The following is a 12,231-nucleotide window of genomic DNA, read 5'->3' on the forward strand; positions in this document are numbered from 1 at the left end:
ATTGGGATGATTGAGATGTGATGGTGGGGGGTGTGGGAGGCGGTGGAGTTAGGGTGGGGGTCTGTGATGGCATGCAGGTAGGGGGGTAGTAGTAGTATAGAGTTGACGTACCAGAGTCCAGTCCTCCTGCTACTCCTGTCAGGCCCTCAGGATGCATGATTGCCAAGACTTGCTCCTCCCATGTTGTTAGTTGTGGAGGAGGAGGTGGGGGTCCACCGCCAGTCCTCTGTACAGTGAGTTTGTGTCTTGCTACAATAGAACGTACCTTCCCCTGTAGGTCATTCCACCTATTACTGATGTCATTCCTGATTCTGGGGTGCTGTCCCACGGCGTTGACCCTGTCCACGATCCTCCGCCACAGCTCTATCTTCCTAGCAATGGATATCTGCTGCACCTGTGCTCCAAATAGCTGTTGCTCTACCCGGATGATTTCCTCCACCGTGACCCTTAGCTCCTCCTCTGAGAATTGGGGGTGTCTTCATGGTGCCATGGGTGTTGTGTGAGTAGTGTGGGTGAGGGTGTGTAGGGGGATGGGTTGGGGTGTGTGATGTAAGGTGCGTGGGTAGTGTATAGGTGATGGTGGTGTGTGGGTCTGTCTTGTCTGTAGTCGTGATGTCAGTCTGTTGGCAATGGTTTGTAGTCGTAAGGGGTTGTGGGTAATGTGGGTGTGTGTTTTATAGTGGTGTGGGTGTGTGGTATGTGTATGTGTCAGGTGTGTGTAGTATGAATTTTCCAATGTGATGTTGTTTTGTATGTGTGTGTGTATTTTGAGCGTGGCGGTGTGTACCGCTAATAGTTTACCGCGGTTGAATATCCGCCATGGTGATTCGTGGGTCATAATGTGATGGGCGTACTTCTGTTGGCGTAACGGTGTGGGTTTGGATACCGCCAGTTTATCACTGACCTTTGGTGTGATGGACTTGTCTGTGTGGCTGAATAGTAATGGATTGGTGTGTGTGTCATATTATGGTGAACGGATATCCGCGGCGGCGGTGGTATGTTGGCAGCAGTCAGCAGGCCGGTAAGTGGGATTTACCACCAGTGTCATAATGAGGGCCGATGTGTGTTCCCGACCATGGCCTGCTTATTATGTCCAAATCTTCCCTCACAGCTTTAACCAACCCCAGCCCAGATTCTTTGACCAATTAATTTCCCCCAAGTGCAAAATAAAAACATCAGGACAAATATCTGTTACCAATCAAGTTAGACAAACAAGGAAGTAATTGACCCCACTTTATTCCCCCCAACCCCACCAGTTCAATTGCACATCCTCAATCGAAAACCCAAATTCTTTTCCCAAGGTCACTTCTCAGCATGCTTCACCGCCCATTTTGCAAAGGAATCCTGTACGATCCTGCTTGTGAAGATTGCCAAAACCGGTACCGCCACACAACCTAGGATAAGAAATAAGATTTAGCTTTCTCTTTACAACCCATCTAAGCTTCTAATGCAGTGCACACAGCAGTTAGAGGACCATCTGCCCAACATTCTAACCTCACATACAGAAAACCCAAATCTCACAGCTTCTGATGCACCAATACGAAAAGAGTGCATCCCAAATTTACCTGGTATTTCCCCCCTTAACAATAAAACTTTTCTCATAGCTGCTAAAACTAGACCTGCTGTCAATCTAGTTCCATCTTGGTGCTTAACAATGAAAGCCCCTTGAGCTGTTGAAGTGTTGCCATGTCTCCACGGGGCATATCATGACCCAATCCTGCAAAACAGAATGTTGCTGCCCTTACCTGTTTGATCTTTCTTTGAATGGGTTAAGAAAATTCAGATAGATTCATGTCACCTTTACATGATCGACCGCCAATCCTTCCACCCCCCCCAAAAGCTCTGAGATCCTAAAAGCCCCAAAAAATAACCAGATCATACCAAGATTGAATGATTTACTTTCAAAGTTGGAGTAACAGTGCTGTTGCAAACTTTGAACTAAATTAATCAACTTACCCATGGTAATCGGTTCTCTCGCTAAATACCTCTTCTGAAATTCTCTTGCCCACCCTGCCAGAATTCTTTTTCCCAGCTCTCCTGCAGACGGTTTGTATCCCCTAAACAGTTTGCCATAAAAACGAACGCCTGCTAGTTTCCCCTCTATGGTAGTGGCTGACACTTTTTTGTCTATGTTAAACATGATGAATCTTACAATATCATTGACCCTCCTCAACAAGGCTATTTCGCAATGAAGCCTAAAGCAAGCTCCACTCCCCAGAAACTCAGCCCACGCTCTTCTCTTTGCATCCTGGCTACTTGGAGCAATAGATTTCTCTAATAGGTCCATTATATTCATTGTGCCAGGTCCCACATCTCCTAAGGTACCAGTGTCTTTGGCAGATCTGCCCCGGGCACCAAACCACAGAATCTCTGCCACTGCGAACGCGATAAAGCATCCACAATGTTGAGCTTGAAAGACAATGTTGTGCATTAAGCATCCTAACATGAAACACTGTAAAATCCTGAGGAGCCTCTTGTCCTTCACTCTCTGGCCATTAACCAAATCATCCACTGTCCTATTGTCCATGTGGAAAAACACAGATTTGTTCGCTATTTGTTCCCCAAACTGCTGACAAACAGAAGAACTCAAAAAAGGCCTGCCTTCAGTCTTCAAGTGTTGAGACCATGGTTCTGCACACCATCTGCCACCCAAAGATATCCCAAAACCTTTAGAACATGCAGCATCTGAAAAGATCTGAACCTGCCACTGAAAATTATCCTCCATAGACCATATTGACACTCCATTGAAGCCCTTTAGGAAAAGTAACCACACTTCTAAGTCTGCCAAAAGTCACACCCTGTGATGAGGCAGAGATGCGCCTGCCATCATAAAGCCTAGTCTACGACAGAATGCTCTTCCTGCTCTAACCACCTGACAAGCAACATTGAGATGACCTAACTGCTGCAGTTGTCTAAGTTGCTTGCTTGTAAGGCCTGGTGTAACAAACTGACCAAATCTCGCACCATAGCAGCTGGCAAATTTACTTCCATCCTGTCGAACTGTATTCCCAAGAATACCAGTTGTGTACTGGGACCTTACAATTTTTCAGGGTCCTAAGTCTTCCACCATTGCCTGAAAAGCCTGCAATGTGGATGTGCAAACTTTGGTATGGGTGTCACCTTCAAAAAGAAAATCATCTAGACAATGAGATACCCTTTTGTGACCAGTATGAGCAGTGAAGCACCATTGCAAGAAAGAACTGAACAACTCAAACAACCTGCAAGAAACAGTGCAACCCATAGGGAGAACTTTGTCAACATAAAACTGTTGCTAGAAGTAATTTCCCAACAGAGGAAAATTAGAGGGATGAACTGAGAGCGGACAAAATGCAGATTTGATGTCACATTTTGCTAACTGAGCCCCTAGTCTGGTGAATGTAGGCCATGGCTAAAACTGTACTGCAGAATCTTCTCTCGCAATTAAGTCATTAACAGAAGATCCTGCAGGCCCAGATAAATGGTGGATAAGCCTAAACTCACCTACCGTTTTCTTCGGTACTGCCACTATTGTGGAAACCATAATATCAGGTAAAGGCCAAGGCCTTTCTACCTTCCAAGACCTGCAAAGCTTCTGATCCTAGGGTCCTGATATCCAAGCTGAAAATCCAACTCAAAACCCTACTGCAGTGTCACAGCCGCCTCCCTGTTGGGATAAAATGCAGGTCAGTGCCTCAATGCTTCCAATTTAACCGTAGTAAAAGCCCTTGTTTCCAGAACCCATGAACCCCCCTCCGACCTCTGTCGTGGGCAACTGGTCCCCCTTGTTGTTGTTCCCCATAACACTGAAGTACTGAATATTATTGTGGTATAACCAGATGCTAATGCTCAATGCTATTATGAATCAGGTGTGTCATTCTTACCTTTGTATTTCAGGTTTTAAAACTGATAAAAATTGTTTATCAAAAAAACACTGATGTACCACGTGTTTCCCTCTGCATTTGGAACACTCATGTTTCTATTTACACAGGGCTCTGTTACAGAAACCCCTGTTGAAGTTCTAGAAAGCCCCAAAGACACTAACCTGTCCCTTATTCCAGTTTCCAACCCCTCCCGGGTGGGTTTTCCCTGAAAAGGCTGATAAGGTACTGCTAAACCACTGGTTGTATGCATGGTGAGTGGTGGCCTCTACGAATACATCAACTGAACCCACAACTCATTGTCTACTTCTCTGCAGGGTTTTTCTGGTATCAGGACTATTCTAGCCCTAAATTCATCATAATAAAGCCAAGCGTAGGCCCCAAACTCCGCAGGTGCTTTCCTAATGGTATCCATGTATTTAAATATGTCCACTGATCGATCAGGGAATTTTTCACAGTAGACGCTTGCGAAAATAAAAAATGTAGGTGTTCACGTGTCTATAATAGTTGAAACCCTCAGGCGCATAGCTAACTCCCAAGTCTCTTCCCTAGAACCTTCCTTTACTCTCAGTTCCCTAAGTAATAATTCACCTTTCCAAATTTTCTCTTTTGTAGTGTTAGAAAGGTGAGCCACCAATGGCATGGACACACCCATGTAAGTAAGCCTATGGAAAACAGCTGTTGTATCAGCATCCCCTTTTGTCCCTTCAGATTTGCTGTCGCCCTGCGATGGGTCTTTTTCAGGCGCTGCATTGCCTTTCCTGAGAGGAAGGAATCGATGCATCACCTTCCGTGCCAGTAGGGAACTGATGCATCTCTTTGCTTTTTCTGCACCTCAACTCCCCTGCAGCCCACATCGTCTTTGTTTTTGACGCATCCCAGTTACTTTGTGGTAAAAAGATACAACCATTGATTCCTATGACCTAAAACTCATTTAAACCTTTTATACGTGATATATTTACTGGTGTAGGTTTAGTTTTTGTCATTTTGGTCTTGTTTCATCTAGATTAATATTGGCTATTTATCTAAACTGGTGTGGGGTCCTTTTGTAGTGTTTTCACTGTGTTACTGTATGTGTGTGTATATAAATACTTTGCACATTGCCTCAGAGATAAGCCTGACTGCTAATGCCAAGCTACCAAGGGTGTGAGCAGGGGTTATCTTAGCTGTGTAGCTCCCTTACCCTGACTAAAGTGAGGGTACCTACTTGAACAGGGTGCAAACCGCTACCATCTAGAGACCCCATTTCTAACACATGTCATGGGGATTAATGTGAGGATAAACTGTTTCAAAATTATTTGTTTTGTGTGCAATCCACAATGGAATCTCATCTCTGTTTGTTGGCATTTTGCTCATGATGAAGTTTTCCCAGGATTATCTGCACATGAGCATGCGGTTGTGCAGCAACAAGAACCAATACACTAAACCTCACAGTCAATGGGCCGTATTGTTGAAGTCATATATATTTAGGCACTAATTGATTTAGTAAGTGCCTTAATTCTGGTGCAGCTAAATTTGCTGTATACGTATGCAGAGTATAACAGGTCCACAGGGGCAAGGTAGCCCCCAGAATTCGAGTCTCTGGGCCCCACATTCTGCACTGAATGTGGTAAATACCAACCAAACCAAGTGTGTGTTCCTGGTATTCTATTAATATTTCTAGATTTCGATAGAGTTCCTAGCTGGGGTATCTTTGTAGGTATGAAAGGTCTACAGGATCAAACTCTACCCATGAGTCAAATATTTCAAAGAGGTATGCAGCCTGTGCATTATAGCAAAAATTACTTCACCCCATCTCAGAAAATCCTTTCCCCATGAGTTTTTGTGTTAATGGTGTCCTAAAGTTGACCACTATTACCAAATGTGCCGCCATTGTAGGATAGATTTAGAATGACATTCAGAAATACAATTGAATGGGCAAAACCTGAGGATGGTGCATTTTGGGCAATGATCAGTCCTGTGAGACAAATTTCAGACAAGGAATGCGGTGGACTATAACCTGCGTACTACCTATGCATTTTAGGGGGATGGGTCGTTACGGGTAGCAATCAGTCTTGTGAGACTACAGGGTTATCTGTGATGTTAGTCAGTGCCAAGAAGCCTTTCACCATGGATGGAGACACACAAGAAATCCACACTATATCATTTAAAGACTTTTTTAAAAACAAGTGTCCTACTCTAGTGCAGATAATGTGTATAGATGTATCTATAAAAAATAAACACAATATTGGCAATGAAAACAATAAGCAACATATTAAAATGAATTGCAACATTGTGATGATGTTTCAGTTGTTCATTGCATTGAATGATGGAGCCAATTGTTGTTTACCAATGCCTCCCTTCCAGCTAAGCTTTCTAGGCACCAAAATAGCCTACCTGAGTTTCTTTTTGGGTGGTCTCTAGCCTACATACCTTATCTGACCAACAGGCATGTTGTTCTGTACTTTGAGAAGCTCATTCTCTGTGTCAGTTGTGGCGTTCCCAAGCTGATATGGCTATGCTAGCTCTGAGGAAGTAATGGCCTTTGCTACGGATGTTTACAGTTCAGCTCGCATGAACCAGTCTCCCGGGAAGAAAGCTGAAGATTCCTCTCTGCGTTTTATATGTATATATCAGGTAAAGATATGCTTTTCTGCTTATTTCGGAAAGGGCAGAACTAGTAATGAATGATGGAAAATGCAAGAACAGCATAATTTATGCAGTACTCTAAGCCTGAAAGGGTACTGCTTTGACTTATACTGGATGTTCCCTTGTGCCTGGACAAAGCTATGTCTCTCTCTCCACACCAATTCCTCTTTTGTCTCACTGTCTGGAAGCAATATACAAACCACAATAGAGGAGCTAATCATAGCCATGCGACCCAGGATACTGGCACAAAGGTACATTTGGTTTAGGCAAAAGAAAAATGTCAACTTTCTAAAAGTTTAATTTTCATAATAGTAACTTAAAATTCGACTTCATTATTCAATAGGATTTTACATTACAATCAATTTGAGTGTAAACAGCATTTCTCTACCTAGGCCCAAACTAAAGTTAGCTCTTATTTAATGAATAAGGTAACCCAGTGTTAGTCTATGGGAAAGATAGGCATTGAACAGTGAAAATGAATGGTGGAGTTTTTCACTGCTAGAACATGAAAAACTTAAGCACACACGTCCTACTTTTTAAATACCATGGGCCCTGCCTGGGAGCCTTCAGGGCCAACCGTAGGGGTGACGTATTGGTATTGAAAAGGAAGACTTAGGTCTGGCAAAAGGTTTATTTTTGAGGTCAAAATTGCAGTTGAAACTTGCACTACAAGCTATAGTGGCAGGCCTGATACAACGCTACTTTAGTGGGTGGCACAAAGAGTGCTGCAGCCCACCTGTAGCATTTAATTTACAGGCCCTGGGTACAGGTAATACCAGACACTAGGGACTTAAAAGCAAATTAAAGGTGCCAATCAGGTGCGGTGACTGTTCTTCAAGCTCTCCCAGCTAACATCACCACAGTGGCAGAAATTAGAGACCTTTTTCTCGTTGTACTTTTGGAGTGAATGTTATGCATGGCTGGGAAGGGATTGAGTGGCAGATGTGAGGATGAGTGTGTTGTATGTGTGGATGAGACAGTGGAGAGCGGTACATAGGAGGGTGACAATAAAAGGAGACTCATGTTAATAAAATGTTCTTATGTGATATGTATATGCAATGTACGTGTGTATTTGTAATAATGCAATTTCAACAAATTAAGAAGTTGAATGCATATGTGTAAATAATGTTTTCAGTACAATACTGGAAATGAATGTAGGGTTTACCTACTGTGTTGAAAAAATAAGAAAAGTTAAAAAATAAAAATAAATAAATATTTACATAATTTGAATATTGTTTCAGGCCTTGAGTACTTAGAGCCACAATAGAAGACATACAGGTCATGTGAGATTTTGTATATTGTTTACCAATCAGGCGAAGGCCAATTTTACCATGTTTCACAGAGAGAGCACTAACACTTTACTCCTGGTCCTAATGCCGACAAAAAAAAATTTCAGAAAAAAACGGAGATGAAGGCAAAACGTATAGGTGGAAAACTCCAAGAATGTCAGGTCTCACATAGGCCAATTTTCTTACTGATTATCGAGCCCTAAAACCTCAAAAAAATAGCAACACTGCTTACAAGTGGTCATTGAAGATCTTGTCCACCCCAATAAGGCTCAGTTTATTTATAGCAGATAAATCAGTGACAATACCATCAAATCCCTCCACCAAATAGGCAGTAGGGGGCAACAAAAAGCAGTCCTAGTCTTCAAGGATGCCTAAAACGCTTTTGATAGAATAGACTTAGACTTTATAGAAGGTACTGTATAAGAAATGGGCATTGATTAGAGCTTATGCGGTGGGACATTGTTAGGTTATCAAACCCACAAAGCAAGAGCCAAAGAGCTTTCATAGCACTCTCTCCAAGTGGGTGCATATCCAAAATGGAGGCAGGCAGGGGTGTTCATGCTCAATCCTCCTATCCATATTCACTTAGGAACCATTGGCCGGAAGAATCTGTGCTGATTAATAAAAGGAAAATTAAACTAGAGAAGATAAATTCAAGCTCACTATGTCTGCTGCTGATGATATACTAATGTCTCTGATTGATCCTGCAAGGAAATATCAATTTTTGCATGGTCACCCACAAAGTTTTGGACTGATGCTGCCGGGTTTTCAGTTATGAAAGTGCATTGAGGCCTTTTAGTCAGACCTCAGTGCCAGTGCTCCGACATGTACAAGTATATGCACGATTGGCTTATACCTAACTGGAACAAGTTGATTTACTTATAAATCCCTAGTATATGGTAATATAAGTACCCAGAGCCTGTAAGTGAAAGTATCCCTCATGGGCTGCAGTACTTATTGTGCAACTCTGAGTAAAAGATGAATCCCAGCCGGCCACTGCAGACTGGTAGTGTCTAAATAATAAGGTGGTTTCCCAACTAAACCCTCTTGAGTCTTGAACTTATCAATGCAAATGACAATAAACAATGGCTCTTGAGGCATAGATCTTTGCATAAGTATTTTGTAAACAATAATATACTAGTTATTATTGGACTAATATTTTTTAATTACCACATTTAATTTTTTGTAATAATTTTAGTAATATCAAACACTAAGGCCCACATTTATACTTTTTTAGAGCCGCATTTGCGCCATTTTTTGACGCAAAAGCGGCGCAAACTCACAAAATACAATGGTATCGCGTCATTTGCGCTAAAAAGTATAAATATGGGCCTAAGAGGGTATAGAATGAATAAGCACCATTCCTGTAACAATAAAATGTAAACATAAACCTAATTGTGTACCCATAAATCACCATACCATCATTATATAAGCATCTAATATAAAACATTTAAATCCACTGCACTCAGTCCTCAGATACAAGTGTTTAGTAGGTGACGGTCAACGTGTATATGGTCCACTCTGTTAGGTCTATCCATTACCTGGTCCGTAGTTCACAGACCGATTGACTAATGTCCCAATTATCTCACATGTGATGTGAATTTAGGCTGATGGTCTTCATGCGCTCAAGAACTTTGTGATTTGTAGTGGACTCCTTGTTGAGAAAATGTTGACGCGTTTCCACCTTTTTATTTCCTGCCTCTTCAGGACTATATGAGGAGTGTGTATCCTTTGCTTAAAGGAAAGCAAACATAAAACAACCCCATATAACTGTAAGTCTTAAATTAAAAAACCTCTAATCCACCTTGTGCTGATATTTATAGTGTAAGTGCAACAAGACAAACAGTTCAAAAAGGGGACACATATTGTAGGATTAAAAATAAAGTCATGAACTACAACTACTTCTTATGCTTTTACAACACTGTTGTACAAAAATGACATTGCAGAGTGGGTTGAAGCTTATAAGGTAGCGTTACAGACGCACAGGATCCCTAAGGAGGACTGGAGGGCTAGTCTGTGAAAGCACATCCCTAATGAGGGGATGGACACTCAACTGACCCTAGAGAAGGGGAACAAGATAAGGTGCCCCCAATGAAGGAAGGCCTTGTCTTACCCTGGAGAAGTATAAGCAGAAGTTCAGGGACTGCCTGAAGCTGCCCCAACAGTCCTGGGTGGATTTGTTTAGCAAGGCACTGGATGGTTGGGTAATGATTACAAAGGGCTGTATGAACTCATTGCAATAGAGCACTTCAAGTAATGGTTTTCCAGAGCTGTGCCAACACTTAAGATCACTGAGGTGGGGGGGGAGGGGCGTGGAGCTAGCCTGCCAGCAAGATGGCCGGCACCTTGTGAGGCTCTGCTGGGCTTAGGGTGGTATCCTCACATTTATCCTGTCAGGGCGGGTTTATTTGAGTCCCCCTGTCTGGGCGGCCCTGTGGAGACGCTGGTGCCTCGGCCGTGGAAGCGAAGATTTGGCTGGGGCTTCAGACATGCGGAAACCCGCAGCAGAAGTGGAGGGCCTGGCCGCGTTGGACTGGGCGGCTGAGGACATGTTGCCGCGGGCCTTCCTGGCCGGGCTGAACTGATTGCGGGGATGGGCGGCGTTGCTGCTGCATACTGTAAGCGAGAGGGTTCTTGCGGCAAGCCTGCTGCCCCTGAGGCTACTGGGGTTGGTGCTGGTTGCCCTGTTGCTCTGGCGGGCTGGCCGGCCCTGCAGGACCCGGGGGCCCAATGTGGACTACTGGGGCATGCGGGCCTTGCAGTGGTGCTGGCTGACTGGTCCTGGTGTGGGGCGCTAATGCAGACGCACTGCGAGAGCGCCGCGGAGATTGTACCCTGTGCCTCGCGGGGCTGGGGGCCTCCTGCCGCTGGGCTGCAGACTGGTTGGCAGCCCGCCTTTGGAACTGCTGGAACAGAGGGCCATACGGCTAATCTACTGAGCGGGGCCGCATCAGCCGGATCGGGCCGGGACTGAGAGTGGCACTTTGGGAGCCGGTTGAGGTGCTCTGCAGGTACTGCGTGCAGTTCTTCAGGCGGAGTGCGCCATTGCGGGGCCCAGCCTCCTTGCCTTAGGGGATAGGTGGTTTGGACTGGTGCCAGGCCGAGTCTGGTGGCTGGTGCGGAAAAGAGCTGGTACTGGGGAAGCCTGATGGCGGGGGTTGCCTGTGGTGCTTGGAGACTGCTGCTGAGAGGCCAATCTACGTTTGCTGTGAACTTTGCTGAACAGGCAGAGGGCCCTTCTTGAGGAGTCTTGACAGCTGCACGATGGGGAAAGCGGATCAACGACAGGCGAATATCTCCTTTGATGGAGGCCGGAAGAAAGGGGGGGCTCCTACATCTCAGCCTGAAGAGAAGGTGGTGGAGGAGGGGACATCAGACATGTCGGTCAAAGCTATGTTTCTGGATCTAAAGAATAGTTTGGCAGAAATTGATGGTAAGCTTGACCACTTAACTGAGCAGATGGAGCGCATCGAAGCTCAGGTGGATGATCATGACTCCTGTTTTGAGCAACTAGAGGCGCGTACTTCGGGACTGGAAGATCAGCGGCATGGTGAGCGAGAACAACTGTTGCGCATGGAGAGAGTGCTGGAAGTAATCCACAATAAAAATGAAGACTTAGAGGCACGTTCGTGCCGCAATAATATTGGACTGATTGGCCTCCCGGAATCTACGGATATGGGTAGGATGGAGGATTTTGTTGAAGGTATGCTTTCAGAACTTTTTCCTGACCAGCTGTCTCGATTGCTAGTGGTGGTGAGAGCACACAGATCGCTGGGACCCCGGCCTCCGCCTGGGACCCCTCCTCGCCCCATCATTATCCGGCTATTGAATTACCGTGACAGAGATGCGGTTCTCCGTCTGCCTAGAGAGGGTCGCCCTGTGATATATAAGAATACGCGCAAACACTGAGAGACCGGAGCTGCTGGGGGCGGGCCCTGAAAGCCCCTTTAAATTTGGATCGCGCGCCCGTTGCTACGGGACGTGCAAACACTGAGAGACCGGAGCTGCTGGGGGCGGGCCCTGAAAGCCCCTTTAAATTTGGATCGTGCGCCCGCTTTGCGGGACGCGCCAGGGCGAAGGGCGGGCCTGTCCTGTGCCCGTCCGTGACCGGTTGAGGCCGGGCCGGGCCCCCCCCTGTGAGGCCTGCAGACCAAGAGGTCTCGTGTGTCAAGTATTAAGGGTTGAGAGGGGAATATTGCTTGTTGCGCCTGACTCCCTGATTTTTGCTGGCCGTCTGGAGCTGTGGGCAGGAAACTGCAGCCCCTTTAAACTTATTATAACTTTGCGCACTCGCACCGTGGGTCGCGCTGAACTGCTTGTTCGTTGCTGGCTGGCGGGAACCTGCAGCCCTTTAAATGAATTTTTAAACGAAGCCCCCTCGCCCGCCATTTTGCCCCTGGTACATCTCAACCTATCTCAGGAGTTCTTAGACCTGCGGTATTTACGCCTACGATAGA

The 12,231-nt window shown here is 45.2% G+C and overlaps 1 protein-coding gene across 4 annotated transcripts in view; it reads right to left on the reverse strand.

Annotated features, from left to right (window-relative positions):
- Positions 1-1,219: 1,219 nt before the first annotated feature.
- The window catches only part of MYCBPAP (MYCBP associated protein), a 670,648-nt gene continuing 659,636 nt past the window's right edge, over positions 1,220-12,231 (reverse strand). For 2 of the 4 annotated variants that reach the window (XM_069200065.1, XM_069200063.1), the window contains exon 20: positions 1,265-1,394. In XM_069200065.1, the coding sequence (XP_069056166.1) occupies positions 1,310-1,394 (85 nt within the window). In that variant the 3' untranslated portion in view covers positions 1,265-1,309. Of the gene's footprint in view, positions 1,395-12,231 lie in introns of all 4 variants that reach the window. The other 2 variants (XM_069200066.1, XM_069200064.1) reach the window with 2 other exon arrangements.

Source organism: Pleurodeles waltl, chromosome 7 (genome assembly GCF_031143425.1).
Source record: "Pleurodeles waltl isolate 20211129_DDA chromosome 7, aPleWal1.hap1.20221129, whole genome shotgun sequence".
NCBI classification, from domain to species: Eukaryota; Metazoa; Chordata; class Amphibia; order Caudata; family Salamandridae; genus Pleurodeles; species Pleurodeles waltl.